This window comes from Lasioglossum baleicum, chromosome 2 (genome assembly GCF_051020765.1).
Source record: "Lasioglossum baleicum chromosome 2, iyLasBale1, whole genome shotgun sequence".
NCBI classification, from domain to species: Eukaryota; Metazoa; Arthropoda; class Insecta; order Hymenoptera; family Halictidae; genus Lasioglossum; species Lasioglossum baleicum.
Genome location: NC_134930.1, coordinates 9,576,740 through 9,595,713, shown reverse-complemented (window position 1 = coordinate 9,595,713; position 18,974 = coordinate 9,576,740). Strand labels below are relative to the sequence as shown.

General features: G+C 44.9%; 1 protein-coding gene and 1 long non-coding RNA gene across 9 annotated transcripts in view; both read right to left on the bottom strand.

Moving 5' to 3' along the window:
* Positions 1 to 13,861, bottom strand: part of LOC143215670 (uncharacterized) — a 174,632-nt gene extending 160,771 nt beyond the window's left edge. For 2 of the 8 annotated variants that reach the window (XR_013010417.1, XM_076438077.1), the window contains exon 1: positions 2,397 to 4,834. Coding sequence is in view for 6 of the 8 variants with exons in the window: in XM_076438077.1 (XP_076294192.1) it covers positions 2,397 to 2,584 (188 nt within the window). In the remaining 2 variants the exon portion in view is untranslated. Of the gene's footprint in view, positions 1 to 2,396; positions 4,843 to 13,720 lie in introns of those variants that run through there. The other 6 variants (XM_076438068.1, XM_076438023.1, XM_076437992.1 and 3 more) reach the window with 6 other exon arrangements.
* LOC143215947 (uncharacterized) lies at positions 132 to 18,913 on the bottom strand. Its single transcript, XR_013010489.1, has 6 exons — positions 18,535 to 18,913; positions 18,073 to 18,198; positions 17,641 to 17,776; positions 15,855 to 15,998; positions 12,685 to 12,780; positions 132 to 2,261 (listed from the first exon to the last, which is right to left on the bottom strand). It is a non-coding gene; the product is annotated as an uncharacterized LOC143215947 (long non-coding RNA).
* Between the last annotated feature and the right edge of the window lie 61 nt (positions 18,914 to 18,974).

Sequence of the window (18,974 nt, the reverse complement as noted above, 5' to 3'; positions counted from 1 at the left end):
GACGGGGCGCGGTTAGTTTGCAGAGGGTGTGCGAATTCCAGCGGGACTCGGTCGTAGGCGGGTCGAGAGAATCGGGGAGCAAGCATAATCAAAATCGCTTTGTCGGCCGGGGCGATGGGCTAGGTCGCGGACCCGGAGATAGTTGCAGAATGCGCCGACATTAATCAGAGTGGTTCGGAAGCCGGTGGCAGAGGGTTCGGCGGTTCGCTTGACGGCAATTTCATTTATTCCGGCGGTGGTCTGGCCTCTCGCGTTATTTTCACGATTCAGAGCCCAGGGAATCGGCAAAGCGAGAAAAACCGCGACAAGTGAAACGCCGGAGCATGAAAGCATGATTTCCAACGCGAGCCCCGGTGCGTCGCATGCTGGAAAACCGGCGCGGCGACGAGCCTCGAACACGGTTCGTCGAACCCTCGCATCGGTACAATAATCGAGCCATTCACGAACGAGCTATGGTTCGGTCGAGCAGAATTTCCATGGGGTTCGCCGATATTTCTTAAAGTCGCGGTGCTCGTTTTGCCTCTCGAAAAAATGCGAGCGAATTTTCCTTTTATTTCCGCGGGAAAATATTGATCATCTTTTTTTAGAAGCTTGTAGTTTCGCTTGGTTTTTCAGAGATCAGGTTTTTCTGCTCGTATCTCATTTCAGAGATCAATCGATATTTTTTTAGGTCTCGCAGCGAACACATGAATCAGCGCGTTTTGTGACACGCGGTCGATTCCAAACGGTGCACGATATAGACGATATAAAAATGCGGAAGATTTAGGAGTCGAAACATGCTACTGGAGTCCATAACCGTTCATGCTACTGGAGTCCATAACCGAACATTCACTGATCCGCGGTGGAACCGACCGACCAACGTGCGCCGATCGTATGAATACTGTTTTCGCGATGGGTTTCGGTAAATTTACATCTGCTGGAAATTGTGTCACGCTTTCGGAAACTGTCCCGCGACAGATAAACGTAGGTTACCACACATGTATCAGAACTTTCCACGATTGTGAAAGCATCCGATGACTTCAGGCAAGACTTGAAAACGCGTCCCACTTGACAGAATTAAATGAAGAACAGTAGAATTATATGATAGTATGTAATCGGTTCACGTTAAACTTATCGACAACCCGAAAAATTTCCGATTTAATGCAATTTCACTTGAAAAGTCACAATACAGGTATTCTATGACGATTATGCGAGGCAGACTCTTGAATCGCTTGTACCTAAATGTCTCGAATGAAACAGGACGAGAACAAGGTAAAACAATTTGCAACTCGATGCCGGAAACAAGCAGCGAACAATCGCGCAAGAGAGCACGCACGCACACGCTGCTGGGAAGAGCGCGATCGAGGATCGAGGATCGAGAGAATGATAAAGAGAGAGAGAGAAAGAGAGACAGACTCGCGAACGTCCGAGTCCCGCGAGAGTTCCTGCGGAACTGGCCGGCTCTTACGATCCTCGAAAATCACCAGCGTATCCCCCCACCGCTGGGGTGCGCGGCGCTCACGTGACCGAATGCAACCCCCGCTGCAACGCAATGCACCCGGCATAGCACCCAGATGCATCGGCCCCTAATCTACGCGTTAAACACTTTTACATGTTACTTTCGAACCGCAAGTCGTATCGACGTGGAATTTTTACCGAAAATTGCTAAAAGATAACAGCTTTGTGCCTGTATACGAAATACGAAAGAAATAATTAATATTGTTGTAAACTGTTGAACATTAGTCGATTCGATTCCTACTTTATTTCCACTTGATTCATTTTTGTTCACTCCCTAAAAGTTTTCGGCAACTTGGAAACCACTGGAGATTGTACATTTTCCAGATACGAACATTTCCAGTGTTTTCCGCTGCAAGTGACTTTTTGGATAAAAAGTCGCTAACAGTCTCTGACCCGACAAAGCACAGTGCGCCAGTCGAGGCACCGAATGAACGATCGCCGAAAAACCGCAGCGGCTGCATGCGTATTACTGAAAAATATTTCAGATCCGTGAGATATGGGGGTGAACGGACACGAACCTCAACATCGATTGCCCTTCCTCCCCGCGCCCGTCCCCGTCCGCATCCCCATCCCCATCCCTTCCCGAAAACCCATCAAACTTGCGAGAAATTGCCTTTTCGCGATTTTATATGCCCCTTTCGACCGAAAGCGATTGCTATTCGAGAAGTTAGTTGCAAAGTTGCGCCGACTCACGAATTAGCGTGGGACCTTTTATATCCTGCTTCTTCGGAAGTTATGGTTGTCGAATATTGCGGTGGACTCACCTGCAACAGAAATCAGAGGAATAATTTGTTAGATTACGCATATGAAATATGAAATTCAACCGGAAATGTGTGAATCGGCGAAAATGTAATTTTGCGAATAGTTAATAATCGTTCTGAACGCGTTTGGCAATTAACCTTGCAGCTCCGGCAGGTCTGACAGCGTCGTAACGGATGCTCGGCTTTCTCCGATGATTCCTCGGGCTTCTGAGAGCTTCTCTGCCATCTTTTGGGAGCTTGACGGTGCTCGCAAAAGAGATTTGCGAGCTGAGCGGCTGATAAGTGTCCGATGTACGGCCGCGGATACAGCCGCAGCAATTCGACATTGCACTCTTTTCGGGATACTTATCCGTTTTTCGCTCCTCCAGTATTTCGACGCGTCCTTTAAAGTTTAAACTCGCGTCTCGCCGTGCTTCTCCTTTATTTCTTCTTTCTTTATCCTTGCTATCGTTCGTTCCGCTGCGCCACACGTCCGCTGGGACCGGATTTGCGCGCGTTCTGTCCCCGGAAATCCCACTGCTCGGTTCTTTGGACTCTTTTCTACGTTTCCCGAATCCTCGGCATGTATCATTCTTTAATGAATCGCTGATTCGATAACTGTGCACCACGACGCGACCCGCAGATTTCGAATCCTTTCTATTTTGCGGATCTTATGCATTTATTACAAGAATGGGTACGTACCATTTAAATCAGTGTATACATTTAAAAGATGGCGGGATTAAAATATAAAATTGAGACTGGGAAAATTCGTCCACCAAATAAAAATGCGATGATCGATCGAAGGGAGATTGAATTTTTCAGGAGTCTGTAGGAACTGCTCGACTCGGAAAACTATGGCGAGCCGTCATGTCACCGTCACGTGCACGATGCATAATTGAATCAGCTCGGCACACGTTGCTTGAATATTAAGAATCGTCGAACAATTATCAAAGACGGTACTCAGAGGAGAGGGAATAAGAAGAAGAAGAAGAAGAAGAAGAAGAAGAATAAAAGTTGTACATAGCGCGTCCGAGAGGGACTGTGTTCTACGTACATATATGTACATATACACGGTGTACGTGCTTGAAATGCGCGACGAGTGTCGGCCACGCAACCTCACCGGTCCTTCTCGAGCAACATTGTTCGTTGTCCGATCGTGTACAGCGGAGAGACCTCGTGCCTCCGCGAATTTCGATCGTGGCTGGAATCGCGGCCAAATCGTTGGAACGCGATAATCGATCTCTGTTTGTCCGAGGAACGGGAACCATTAACGTCTATCGATCGTCCCTTGAATAGCTGGACCTTTCCCAACACTATTACTGGACTACAACTGTTATTATTAACACGTTACCGACCGGTGATTATTGCATAATTTTGAAAAATCTATGGTTCATGGCTAAAACACTTTTCAACGGAGAATTCAACAGTGACAGTAATTTTCATTGTGAACTAACAAGATTAATATGTACTTTCATTTAAGATTGTAATGTAAAAGAAAATTCCTATGCTTTCTTTTGGTACAACACAATTATTGAAAATCCTATTAATTGGCTTTCGGTAGGTAAAGCGTTGATACATAGACGAATTTTACGCGTTTGGAAACACTAAAAGAATCGAAGATCTCGTCAAGCTGCTATTCCCAAATTGTTCAAACTAATTTTTAGTGCACCGTAAACCTGCTGTTAACGTCTCCACGGTTTCGTATCTCATCCATTAATTTTTCTCATAAATGCATGAAACCCGCAGTTTTCTCATTAAGAAAGGAAATCGATTTTTACTGCACCAGTTAGTTGCAAATTCAGATTTTGTTTTGCATAAAGATCCTATTTATTTGCTGATCTCGTCCTCACTGTTGCAGCCTCTGCCGTAGATCCAGCACGAACGTGTCGCGAACGTGCGTCCTTAAAACGCTTATGGTTCTCGACGTAGCGAATTTCCACGCGGCAAGAGAAACCGAACAACGAGCGTCCCACGGATCACCGAATTTGCAGGAGCGCGAAATTTTCTGGGCGATTTCCGCGAGACGAATTTTGTTTTCCGCGAAACGAATTCCGATCGGAGAGCGCACGCATTGGCGGGTCATCGAGTTCTTTCACGCCGGCTGTTTGGAACGGTACTAACCGGCCAGGACTTTGCGCTCGGAATCAACCAGCCGGCGAATAAATGGGAAGAGAAGAGAGAAAGAGAGAGAAGAAGAGAACAGAGGAGAAGTGGAGAGACACACACGTGTCCGCGAATCCGTTTGCCGAAGACGTTTCGAGACTTACAGTCCGGAGACAAGATTCAATGGACGTGGACACCATTTGAAAACTAATAACTAGACTGCGGAACCTTATGCATTCATGACAAAATTGAGTAGATGAAATTGTTGGAAAATTCGAAAAATTGAAGACGTCGATACATGATTTCTTCTCTATTAAAATCATTAAGGAAAGAAATAATATTCAATTTAGTTCCCATTTCTTGCAATCGATGCAGACAATTTTGATTTTGCATAAACATCCGCAGTCTACTATACCAACTTTCTTCAAGTTGAACGACTTGAGATTTCTTCAGAAATTGCTACTCCTCGGAATTTCGAAGAGAAAAACGAAGGTCGCGATTTTGAACTTCTTTATCTCTGTGTATACATATTGTACAAGTTTCTACATTAATTGTTGAAGAACGAACTTTTCCCGCCTCGTTTCAACGCGTTTCGCAGTGGACAAGATCAATGGGCGCTCCCATCGCATCGGCGCGGCGTTTCTTCCTCGAAAAGCAACAGGAACGTTCGTAGCTCGCTCCTAAACGAGATAATTTCGCGGGATGGTCGACGCTTCTTCAACCGGAGCGTTTCCCAGAAGGCTGCGAGAGCAACTTGTTTGCGCATTAGGCAGAACCTCGGGTAGGAAAAAGAGCGTTCTCGATCTCGAAGAAGCGAGTTCGGTTCTTCTCGACGTCTTAGGCACACGGGCACGAGACGAGGATCAAACACAAATGCCAACAGTCGAAAAATTCCACGGCCGAGCACTCAAATTACAGGTGAGCGCTGCCTGGCGCAACTCTCTCCGTTTCCGGTTCGAGAACTTGATGCACGGGGCCTTGCTAACGATGTTTACAATTACGAGGATCTGCTCATCGCCGGGCTCGGGATCTTTCTGCAAGCTATATGAATTTGTGGAATTCAGAAAAATCTGTGCATCAACGTAAATCGATGGGACAGCCTGTGTAAATCCAGAATAAAGAAAAATTCTACCAAATTCGACGAATTTCATGTTTTAGTATTTTTAATAACCGCATCAACAATTCAGGTAATCGAGCGAATGCATTTGCGAATTGCGATCTATTCGAGGGTCATCGCACGCGAAAGCTCGAGGAACGCAGAGAAGGTATTCGCATGTGCGGTTATGACAGGCTGCTACGCCAATGCCCGGGACACATGCGGATCGTATCCGAGTGCATACGAGTGCAAGAACGTTCATCAGCACACTCGACGAGTGCGTTTCTGTGCACTCCAGACGCGGAGCGGCGCGGCGCAGCCGGATCAACAACCGGACGAGCCTGAGCTTCTTTTGCCTCTCCGAGGACTATGCTTTGCGCGCGATGTCTTTGGAAATGTGCAGGAAGCATGAATGAACTGGTAGAACTTGGCGTAATTGCGTAAACATCCGCAGGTTAATCGCTTGATTTGATTTCTGCCCCTGTACTCTTTGCATCTTTCAATTTCGTTTCTACAATATTTTCTTCCAAAGTAGTCCCTATCGTTTTAAGTGTTTCATTACAATTAAATAATTTTATTTCATGGAAAATAAAAATGTTCTGCATCAGTCTTCCATCCTGCGATGATTTGAATGAGTTGCATGCGATGTCCCAGACGCGATGTTCGATCGATAGACACGATCGATGGATCAAAGGCCGTTAAAATTAGTTTTCGGGGTGTCGGAGCGGTTCGGCGGCAGTGAGGCAGCCTGCGGGCTCCTCGATGTGATTTTCGAGAGCGACGCAGAAGGAGCATGGTGAAATCAGGTCCAAAATTACCATCGTGTCGTTATCCGCTTTGCGGTGTATAATGAAGCCCTCCCAACGCTTAATAAAGCTCCCGAAACCTGATTGATAGATAGATAGATAGACTGTTCTAATATAATATAATAAAATCAGTTCCAGTCTCGTATTTTCGATTACGATCCGATCGAATTTATCGACGAGTTCTATTTCAAGCTGTCGGTCCGAGAAAGGATGAAATTGATCGAAGATGAGTCAAGACCGGAATTAGGTATCGACGAGGGAAGCCAGAGCGGAAAAGCGAGGAGCCAAGCGATCGAACAAATACGGTCTCGTGTCCGTATATTCAATGAGCGCCGTTCAAAATGGCAACGATATCGTAACTCACAGCCTCGGCTGGCAATATCGAACATCTACAGGGATGCAGCGACAGCGCGGCTTTCGTATTTCATGCGAAACAGGTGGATATTGCCGCCGATGTATCATCGCGACCGCGTCGCGGTTCAACCGATTTTCGATTGGCTTTCTATCCGTTCTCATCGACGCGACGCGACGCACGGTGGGTACAAATGACTTACCTAGCTTCAAAAAGACATAACTTTCGATAGAAATGAGGTAGAGCGATGAATTTTTTTTTAAATGAAAGCTGACCCTTTGCAGAATATGGGATAAATAGGGAGATTACGGTACGAACGTTTTTTAACTTTGAGAAAATTCGTTAAACATGTAGAATTTCAAGAAATCGATTTTGCAGTATCCTGAGGTCGTAGACAAATTTTGAAACCAGATTTGAAATCAGCGTGAAAAAATCTACGGGAAATGATATATAGCAAAAATTAAAAAATTTTTTTTCTGCCCGTGGTAACGCAGAAACCACATTTTCTGGAAATTGTGAAAGTTTAACGAACATTCTCAAGGTTAAAAACCGTTCGTACCGTAATCTCCCTATTTTTCCCATATTCTGCAAAGTTTCAGCTTTAATTTAAAAAGAAATTCATCGCTCTACCTCATTTCTATCGAAAGTTATTTCTTTTTGAAGCGAGGTAAGTCATTTGTACCCACCGTGGACGCCGCGCCGCGTTCCTTCTGTTTGAAACGGATGCCCCAGTGAATTATCCACTTTTCTACAAGTTACGGTCCTTTTTCTGTGCCAGTTGGTCACTGTGCAGAGTCAGCGAATTAATATCTCTGTTGCAACATCGAATCTAAAATCTTAAATGCACAGATGCTCGCCAGAATCTCACGGTCTCACGCTCTTCGTCGATCCGGATATGGTTTTTTGACTTCGAGTCGTTGCGAATGAAAGTCCGCTTGTTACAGAACGAAAGATACTCTCTGATTCGGTTGCTGTTCCGTTAATTTCAACTCTACAAGATATGTACATACTGCGATTTTATGCAGGAATGGTCCGCCGGATATTACCACCTCGATTTACGCCGTTATTACATATTATTTGCTGGGAGAAATGTTTGAATGGAGTTTAAAAATCAATGAAAGAAGGATGAAGGCGAGAAGAAGATTCGAGGCGACACGGTGCGGCTTCACCGAAAAATGCGTCTTCTCCCGCCCGGGGGAGAAAGAGGAGCTTACTGGAAGACGCGGAGGCGCGGAGGAGAGGATAAGGCAAAGTCAGTTTGCCGTAAGCGGCAGAGTCGGCAGATCAGGGGAATCGACGCGAATCGAGGGGAAAAAAGTTACCCTCTCTCTCTCTCTCTCTCTGCCGGTACCGTATTGGTCACGTGACATGAATAGCGCCGTAGAAGGGGGAGACAAAGTCTTAATGTAAGCTGCGGTGAAGGGAAGACCTCTCCGCGGTTGTAATACGGCTTCCGATAGGGTCGGACTTCCTGCAACAAGCCGTTTCTTCTTTCGCGGCTCGCTTTTTTCCCGTCCCCAGTTCTTCCGAGCTTGGTGCAATTTAACTGCACGGAACAGGATACCTATACCTATACCAAGTGAGGGAAAGAGAGAGAGAGACGTTGAAAATACCCGACGAAAGCTGTAACCCGCGAAAACGAGACTGCTTTTTCCCTCTTTCCTTACTCTCTTGACTCCCGAGCGAACGTGACTCGCCAGTCAGCTTGTAACTCCTTAGCTAAAATGGTTTCCCAATTTTCCTAGGGGCTCCGAATGTTTCCAGCTACGGGGTTCGCCCCGGTTAATAATTTAAGAGCAGTTGGAGCACTATGGTCGTGACGCCGCGCGGCGCCGCGCCGGCAACTTTATTCGCTTGAAACGCGAAAGAACTGCACGTGACTTTGCATTTTTTAGATTTTCCCTAGATATTTTTGCAGTCCAAATCATTTTTAGTTGGGTATTTCGTGATAGTTGGAACTGTGTTCGGTTCAAACGAGAATGGTCCACACGTGGATTTGCATTTTGTAGATTCCGGCTGGAAATTCTTGCAGTCGAGATCATTTTTTTAGTCGTATGATCCAGTTAATAATACAGATACAGTTACGGGACCATGGTCGCGACGTTTGCAGTTTTGTTCGCTCGAAACAGGAAGGGTCTGCACGTGCATTTGCATTTTTTAAATATTGCTGGAAATTCTTGCAATCGAAATGTTTTTTCAGCAATTTTCTAAGCGAAAGGCATTTTCACCGGAGATTAAACTTGTCGAAAATTTCCAAGCAATAGATTTTTAGTTAAATCCTACTTCTTTCGACTGTTTCATTTTGATTTTGCATGAAATCAAGTTTTGATTCGCATTTATCAGTGCTTACTGAAACGTACGATACCAACAGAGAAAAGCAGTGATCGAAGAAATTGTGTCCTCGTCTGTGGAAAATAAGGAATTCCAATTCCGATTGTGCCCGAATCGATAATCGAATTCCACGAATTTTCTTTACGAGAAGCAATCCTGCTGTCTTGCATTTTCTTTTTATTCGAGAAACCTGCTTCCTTCGATACCGATAGATGCTAATTCACGTACAACTGATTTACCGAAGATACAATTAATATCTGAACAATGTTTCGATTAAACGATAAATAGAAAAACGAAGCTGCTTTCCGACGTGTACAGTATTCTCCATCAAGTGCGCTGTAAATGTTCCCGTTTCCGCATCAAAGTCCTGAAATATCGTCACAAAGAGCAAATTCCCGATCGGATGGTGGAAAGTTGGCAATCTTGTTCTCGGTTGATCTAGGAAAAGTCGTCGGCGCGGCGTGGCGGTCCGATTCGGCCCGGCGATAACGTTCGCCGATTTTTTCGCGACTTGTTGGCCAGGGATCACGGATTTCCTGGGATTCAAAGGATCGCGGATTGAAACGGCTCCAAGACCGTGCCGCACGCCGCGCCGCCGGAGATGGGAGTTAAACCGCTCAGTCGGATACCATAAGCCATATTGGTTTAGGTTAGATTGAATCCGAGCTCTGCGGAGAACGGTGGACTTTCCACTTTCCAGCAGCGATGCTAAATGAAAATTGAAATAGAGTTACGGATCCTAAATATTGCGACCTCCTTTTTCCCAACAGAATCGATCGGTCGCCATTCTCGAGCAAAGCGATCGTTCCTGGAAATCCTTTCAACTTAAGAAATCCTCTAGTATTGTAATGTATTTTTGTTTAATTCTTGAAAAATGTCTATGCGTAATCTCGGATTAAAATTTCCGTAAGATACATCTGTGATTCGGGACCGTGTAAACCGTCCCCGGAAATTTTGCGCATCGACATAAGGTCAGACTACGAGCGCGGAGGCAAGAAAACGAGAAAGCGAATGGCCAGGATCTTGAAGAAGAAGGCAGGACGTCTAGGATAAAGGTAGAATTTCATTCTGTGTTATGGTCGCCCGGCGAATTTTCCCGAGTGGCCGCCTTCTCTCGGCGAAACGTCCATTACACTCGTTCGCTTTCTCCACCGTTGCTGCTGTTGCCTGCATTCATTCTACTTACGCTTGTGCGCGCATATCTTTGCAGTTGTGCAGTTTGCAGCGCTGCTGCGTTACGTTCACCTTCGCTGCGAGAGGGAAACAGAGTTCGTTGTATGTAGTACGCGTTATAGCACGCGACGAGATCTCTCGGCTCTAGAGCATCAACGAGATTCTGGGATAAGTGGAGATAAGAGCGTCGAGGGCTCTAGAGGTGCAGTTTGCATCGGTGCACTCCGTTGCATTCGCTGCAGGCCAATCGGCTAGTAGACTCGAACGATTCTTTCTCTAATATTTTCGCAACGAAAAATCGTACAGCGATTTTCAAGAGGTGGTTGCAAAGAGGATGATACCCCGAACTTGAATTCGCGGGTTCTCATGACCTCCGCGTTAACTATGAAACTTGTTGAAACACTGGATCGACAGAAGCGCAGACATACTTTTCATTCGAGAAGAGAATTATAAATCAAATGGAAAACGATTAGAGGCCAGTCGAATGCAAGGATGGTGCTAGAAGAGGGCAGTTGCATTCCATAAAGTTGGTAGGAATAGTCGCGAACGTGCAACGGGACTTGGTGCACTCCGGGGAATTAATTCGCGAACGTGCAACGTTCATTTCGTATTCGCAACCCGCGGTCGATACAGCTTCCTAGAAAAACAGCCAGCGAATTTAATTATCGGCTCTGTTTCTTCCGTCCTCGACGGCGAAAGAAGCGACGAGTCCTGACTCACGATTCTTCCGGTCTAGGCGCGATTAGGTTCTTCGGAGAATGAACCGTTCGCTGTAGATTAGAGACAGACACGCGTTCCGAAAACGACATTATTTTGTTGAATCTTTGTCTAACACATGTACACCGATGCGCGAAATTAAAGGTGCATCGCAGATTCAAATCGTTGATTTTTCAATTATTTAGAAATGAACAAATTATCATCCAATACAATCCACATTAAAATTTCGCGCGCTGGCATGAATCGCTATAGCAACAGATGAGTTCGGAGACCGAGCTCGACAAGAAACCGTGCAAACGGGCCCCGCCAACATTCGACAAAGAGAGAGAGAGAGAGAGAGAGAGAGAGAGAGAGAGAGAGAGAGAGAGAGAGAGGGAGGGAGATAAAAATGAAGAGAAGTGGAATGCGGCGCGGTCACAACATCAAAGTGAAACGAGATGGCGAGCCGTCTGGCCGCAAATGAGCGAGCGAGCCAACAAACGCGTTCAATTCGACATACGAAAGTTATGGCAGGGAGATGAAGCACCGAGAACGAACTTGAAAATTAACCCAACGCAAACTGCTCATCGTTCGATAATTTCTCATTTTCGTCCGTGCGTATAACCGAGATTCCGTCGCGCTTCGCCGAATAAAATTGATTAGAATTAGATTGCGAATTTGTAACGATAAAAATTGTCTCTGCATAAATAGTATCAAGAAAGAGTATGCTTGCAATGAAACGCATTGTACGCGACGAATCAGCAGCTAATAAATAATTTCGCGAGTGTTTAGCCTCGAGTCCAAGGGCTTCCAGAGAGCAACATCGAAGTCGAATCCCCGCGACACGAGTTCTAAATACTTAAATACTTAAACAAGCCTGCAACAAGATTTTCGCCTGTGTACACCGGTTTACCGCAGCGCATCGTGCATCCTGATCACGATGCAACGCGTGACATTGTTCCCGATTCGCTGCAAGCCACGCTAAATCTATATTGTTTCTTAGTATCGGACGCATTATCGCATTCCGTGTAGAATTCCTATAGCGTTGCGCGCAGTTCTAAATCGAATCGCAACGCTTGCCGAAGAAAAGCGATCGCGATAAGTACGCGTTATCGATGCGGGGGTGACTATCATGCTGAAAGAATGCGACAGACGTTTGTCACGGTCCGGTTATACTAATTAAAGCGAGTTTACCTGGGCCTGGCGATCTTCGATTCTCTGGCATTAGGTATTGTAAATTGTAACGCCGCGCCGGCCAAAATTAATATTTTTGCCATTTCAACAATTTTAAAATAACATCAATCACATCGGTACCTTTATATTGCTTTACTCTTTCTACCGTTTCGGACGAGATTAGACCACAAGTTGACCTAATCCACTGTTCCTGTTTCACAAGGGACGAAACAAACTCTCCGACATGAGCGCGACCGATTGCTCGCAGGCTGACCCAGTGTTCCACTCTATCATCACCTTTCTATCTACTGTTGTTCGTTGTTCCTCGAACAAACCCACGTCGACCCACTTGCTCCGGTAAAAAGCGATTACATTCGAAAAATCTGACGGGTTTCCCACGAGTTAGTCGACGATTTGTTTCAACAGGAGGAAGAACGAGGACCAACCTTCATTCTTCCTCGATGGGAGTCGTTTCATGCTAAATGATCGCGCTTTGCGAATATAATTCGAAACACGATTTTCGATGCGTCATCAGTCTCAATTTGTATTTGATTCCGAGTCGACGCGACGAGGCGGGTGTGTAAAAATCATAAGGAATAAACGAGTTCTCTTGGAGAAACGTGGACCCCTGAAAGAGTATCGATGAAGCTGATGATGGTTCGGTAGGAACGCGAGGAGCAAACGCAACATTCCAAGGAGAAGAGAGCGGACACTCACCTCTGGTTGCGGTTTCAGCTTCTTCGCATTCTCCACTCTTCGTTTATCTCCTCCCGCCAGTTTCTGCTGCGTGTGCACGTAATCGGAGACTTTGCCCTGCGACAAATTGTTCTCCGATTAGATTTGCCATCGCTCATCGACATAATCTCGATCTATAATGTTCGCTAATCACAGCGTTGGGCGCCGCATCTTTACCGTGCCACCACGGTTTAAGAATATGTACTTGGCTCGATATACGATCAATTCATATTCGGACGCAATCATATTTCTGTGCTCTTTTATAATTATACAATGTTACGGTTGTTGCGGGACACCCGGTACAGATTTCAGAGCCAACTTAATTCCTTCATTACCTGGTCGTGGAGCCGGCCAGCCGTAAAAGTCACCGAAAACGCGTTGCACAATGGCGTAGAATAGGTTCGGAGCAAAAAGACGGCTTTGCTTCTTTATTTAATCGACGGTTGAACGATCGTTTCCCCAACGAGCTCGAGGCTCGGCTGTTCCCGGCCGAGTGCTAACGACACGACAAGAATTCGAGAGGCCGCCCACCATTCAAATGCCTCCTACCTGCCCGTGCAGTTCGCTTCGAGGTTATGAGTCACGAGGCCGTGTTGTCGCACGCTTTACCAAATATCCCGAGACATTTTGTCACGCGTTCCTTCCACCCTCGATCGCGGCGCGGCGCGGCGGCCTCCGCGTTCCTTCGTTCGTTCATCAAAGCGGAATTAGTTTTTCCGATTCGTCGATGTTCTCCGATTTTTCATAAATCAAAATTCTAAGGATTCTTAATCCGTTGCCTGAAGTATTCTATCTTTGACTACTTTTTCACGCAAGTTGTACCATCGTAGTTGCGACATTTTCCTGGCTAAAACGAGTCCAAACACCACGCAATTCCGACCGCTCGTTGTAAAACCATAAAAGTGCGCAAATTAAAACGTCTTGCTAGACTAAAACAAAGTTACACCAAACAAAGAATATTGTAAATTCATTCTTTATTAATTATGCGAACAAAGGATCCTACAAAGAAGAAGCTCACCGTAGCCGAAGATCGCTGTAGGCCGAAGCCAGCCGTAATGGACGTCCAGAAACGGTACACACGACTCACTGGATTTTACTTCACTGCACCTCGCGCGGAACACACAGGCACACAGCAAAACACCCACGAACACAAACCAACCAACCCGAAGAGAACCCGCTTCTCTCCTGAGAGAGCGTTTCGCTCTTACAGGAACGATCCTTTTTCTCTCTCTCTCTCTCTCTCTCTCTCTCTCTCTCTCTCTGTCGCCCGCGGCCTCGTCGAGACGTCCGTCGATCGCGTCACCGCAAAACCCGAGAAATCGCGAGTTCCCTTTCCCAACAGTAATCCCAAACTCCCAGCTGTACACACACACACACATTAACCAACCATCTCAACGTCGGCTACGCTCTCTGGAATTCATTGATACCGAAGATCGAGCAGAAAATCGACGGGATCGCTGGAATAAATTTTCCCACGGTTTCCCACGGATGCGTTAGCACCATCGGAATCCTCAGAGTTCAACGGATAGCGCCTCCTTTTCGTTCCCCAAAGAGACAGATCGGTGTCAAGCTCAGAAATCGTTTTCAAGAGTACTAGAGCAGTTTCGAGAGATCCTCACAGGTCCGAACAGAGTTCGAAGAATTCGATCGAGGAGGTTTCGAGTAATTGAAACGAGGTTCGGGAGATGGATCTAGCATGCCAGCGTCGGTCGAGGGACGCCGATCTCCTCGATCGGAGTCGGAATTGCGACACGATCCTCGAGATCTCCACGTACGCGGTCGAACGAGGCGATCCCATCGTGTCTCTGGGACCGGTCTGTAGTTGTCGAGGTCATTTTCGAGGATCACCGAAGACTACCGATCTATCAAACTTGCTCTTACGTCTTCTAGGAGCTGGCAGCCGAGATCCAACACCGATAACGATTTTCGATTATGTTTTTCGATGTTTACACGCACAGCAGTTGTTTTACGTTGAATTGCCGAGGCTGTTGTAAGAACGATGTGAATGATCCGAAGGATTTCGATGATCTGTAGCGATCGATTATCCGTGGAAGAACGTTGAAGATGAACAAGAGCGGCGATGAATCGCGCACGACCGCCGTGAAAGCGACACGACACTGGATGAGAACGGGCAACAGGTTCGTCGGGTTGCCCTGAGGAACGTGACCACAGTGAGAACAGGAGGGGAGAGAGGATAGGTAAAGGTAGGTATACTCGCCAGGTAAGCCAGTGCCGCCATTGCTGCTCCTGACGCAGCATCCACCGATTTGCAGTGGCGTAAACGCCAGCGCCACGATCCGGCCCGATCCTGACCGACCATGTCCAGGCTCTCCGCTATCAAACGATTTCAGTCGCGTCGAGTTTGCATTGGATTACACAAAATCGATCCTTATTATGTGATAACTTTGATGCGACTAGCCGTAGAACGAAACTACAGTTGCTCGATAACGTCAGACGGCTATGTAACATTTTCATATCACAATTTTCCTTGTAGAATGTAATAATAATTTGTCATAGTTGCAATCCAGAGTCTACGTTCGACAAGAGATCAAGGAATAACGTTTCCGCGTAATATGTTTTATGTTATATTATAGTAGCATGTTTTCCGAGCGAAGAAATCCTCGCCAGCGACAAAAATTAAAAATAAAATCGCGCACAGAAGACGGACCCGGTGCGAGCGTGCGACCGGTTCGCTTTGCGGGCGCGTTTACACCGAAACGGAGTTATTAACCATTGAACCATATCAAAGGGAAACACAGAAAGAGCATTGTGCGGATACTTTCATTTCCCGTTAAGCGCCCCTCGCGTACCTTTTGTGCTCGGATAATGCCCAAGGCGAGGATCCTCGAGAGTATCCACAAAACGACCGAATAAAAGCGTTAATGGCCGCGTCAGCTGGAGTTCGCGAATACCCGCGTACGATAGGCGATTCCTCCTGCTCCTCCTCGACACAGCTTTTTCGTACACATTCTTTGCTCGCGAAACAGTAAAAAAATTCTCTGTGCAACGTCACAGCTCGTTCACTGATCTACGCCACTGCTGGACCGATGCGATGGATCTTCCACCGTTCAAGAACAATGAAGGCTACCTGTTGTACAGGGACGATTCGAACTAGGGACTCATTGAGCTGCACCGCACCTGCTTCTATTTACCTGGATATGTCTCTGCTTGGTCGTTTCGGAAATCCTTGTTCTACGGTGTTGCGTAAATCTTGGGAAAATAAAAGCGTCCTGCTCTATCGATTTCCTTGTTCAGGCTCGTCTCCGAAGGGGTTTTATACGCGGTGACCCGCGCATCTGGAACAGGATGCAGTTCTAGAATATGTAGAGGAAATTGTTATAGATCAAACTTATATATTTCATTCCACTTTTACGTCGAAAACGTCGAAAACTCCGCAACGCTAATGCAAAGAACAGAGGATCCAAAAAGACTACTTTAAATTATCTGCGAAACAACGATACAAACTTTAAACTCTTATAAAATTGCTATTCTTTAAATGTTGTTTCAAGTTGCAAACAAAATGAAATGCAACCTGAATCGCGACTATTTCATTCGCAACGCTACACTCTAAACAATCTATATTTAAGTTAATGGAAACCGCGAGTATCTCCGCAACGCTAACTTTGATCTCTGCTCAAAAACAACTAATGCAACACGCGTGGTTTTTTCGCAACGCTACTGGAAATCGCGGTCCTGCCCGTGTGTACAACTAACTACTTTTCAAACTACTGATTCTACAGACGAGTACAGTGAAAAATTGATTAATGAAATGACTTCGCATCCGAAGATGCGAGGCCATTGTTGCCCTCTTGAGCGACAGTTTGTCGGGGCCTCTTCGGCATATAGCCTCTTCTTTTTCTTCGGCGGTCCACCAAACATCTGAAATCCTAAACGTGCTCACAGCGAAAACGATCGACGACTTCCGAAACGAATCATAAGGTTCGAAAGGAGCCGATCATCCCGCTGGTGTAATCGAGCAGGTGCGCAACGTTTCGAAACCCTAATTCGTGTAATCGAAACAACAAATTCATTAATATCAATCGACCAACAGTTAGAGACTAAATTAGAATTAATAACAAATAAATAATTCTATTTGAATATAAAACCAAAATTAATGTGAACGGAAATTGAATAAACTCGATTTCTATCGGACGACACGAATTCAAATACAATTGATCGTCACGAAATAAATCATTCAAATTGAATATTCATTAATTATTCATTAATGGTTTGAAAAAGATATTGGCTAACACAGTATAATCTATATAATAAAAATCAAATACTGTTCGTTGGTCACGACATCACGGGAGAACGGCTGGACCGATTTGCCTAATTTTTTTTTTTAATGTTCGTTGTAGTCCGAATCAGGTTTTTAGATTTTTAAAAAATTGGAAAAGTATCACGGAAAAAACTAAAAGTGCTTTTAGAATCATATTTCAATACAACAAAAAAACGAACGTTGTAGCTTTTAATCAATATTTCAATAGAACGTCGCAGCTTTTAATCAATATTTCAATAGAAATTTACATTATCGACGTCTGTTTGCATTATCGACATTATAAACATACACACCAAATAAAATGCGTACCACTAATCCTCTCGCGAGCTCGCAAAGCGAACGAGCTACAACAACCTTACTAGCGAAGCTAGCGAAGCTCGCGAAGCTAGCGAAGCTCGCGAGCAACAATTCCCCTCTAGTTGGAAATATAATTTGTTCTCACATTCTCGTCGTCTCCTGCTTGAAGAAAGAACGGCGCAATGCGTCTCGATCTCGATTATCGAATAATGAAGATAACCCTGATTTCTAACCCACAACACAAATTCAAATGCAAAGTGTCGTCACTACACAGGAGTAATTCAAGTTGAATTTATTTATATTTATTATTTATTAATGGTTTTAGAAAATGATCAATAACACAGATTAATTTTGATACTCACGCTCACGTCCTCTCCTGTTTGAGGAAAGCACAACACGACGTTGCATTTTGATTTCGATTCTCGAATATACAATCGAGTAGTATCGATCTCTGCTGTCAATATGGTCTTTCGATCGATGATTTCTTTCTCTCGAAATCTATAACAGAAAGAACAAATTCACTAATTTCAATTGACATACAGTCGGAAACTAAATCACAATTAATAATAAATAAATAATTTAATGTGAAATAAAATGAACTCGATTTCTATGCCACGACACGGATTCAAATACAGTATACCGTTGATCGTCACAAGTTGTGACTCACAACACACGAGTAAATCCAAATTAATAGGAAATAAATAATTCAAGTTCAATATTTATTAATTGTACATTGATGTTATGAAAACAGATGCTCAATAAACAGTATAAATGGAAATGTTATTTATACTCACGTTCGCGTCCTCTCCTGCTTGAAGAAAGTCCGCCATGATGCTACGTCACGATTCGATTCTCGAAAAAGCATCGATCTTGCTACCAAGATGCTCTTTCAAACGGTTGATTCTTTTCCCGCGGAATCTCTAACAGAAAGGAAAAAAATTCATTAATTACAATTGACAAAAAGTCAGAAACTAAATAGAAATTAATAGCAAATAAACAATTCAATTTGAACATAAAATCGAAATTAATTTTAACGGAAATTAAATAACCTTGATTTCTATCCCACGACACAAATTCAAATACAAACGATCGTCGCGACACAAGAGTAGATTATCGCGAGAAGGCAACACGATTCAAGAATAAGTTTAAATCAATAAAAACTAAATAGTTCGCTTGAATACAGAATTAATCTTCAAAAAATTGTGGTAAACGATCTTAATTTCTATCGAATGATGGAACACGGAAACGGTACACACCATGTAACGGTCCCTGCTTTGCGTCATATATTTTCTGCGTCTCGGTCAGGAGGGCGGTTCGGAGACGACGAAACGCACCTACACCCGGTACATATTTACGTGCGTTCGCTTTGACTTTCGTCTTTCGTGATTGAAAATTGAAATGAACCTGTGGTCCTTACGGTCCTTGCAACCAGAGAGTAACTTGCAACCGAGTGTTACCGATGATTGGCGACTATCACCGATGTTCGACGATTGCCCTTGATGGTCGACGTCGACGGTTACGGTTACTGTGGCAGCTGCGGTCAACGGAGAATTCAAATCTAACGCCTCACCGCTCGGTCGATAAAGCAGATCGCTGCGCAGATAATGTCACCGTACGTATTCGAGTATCGCGAGTTGTTCTGTCGCTGTCAAAGATGTACGCTCCGATCAAATTGCGCTACGTAGCCAGAGAAGGA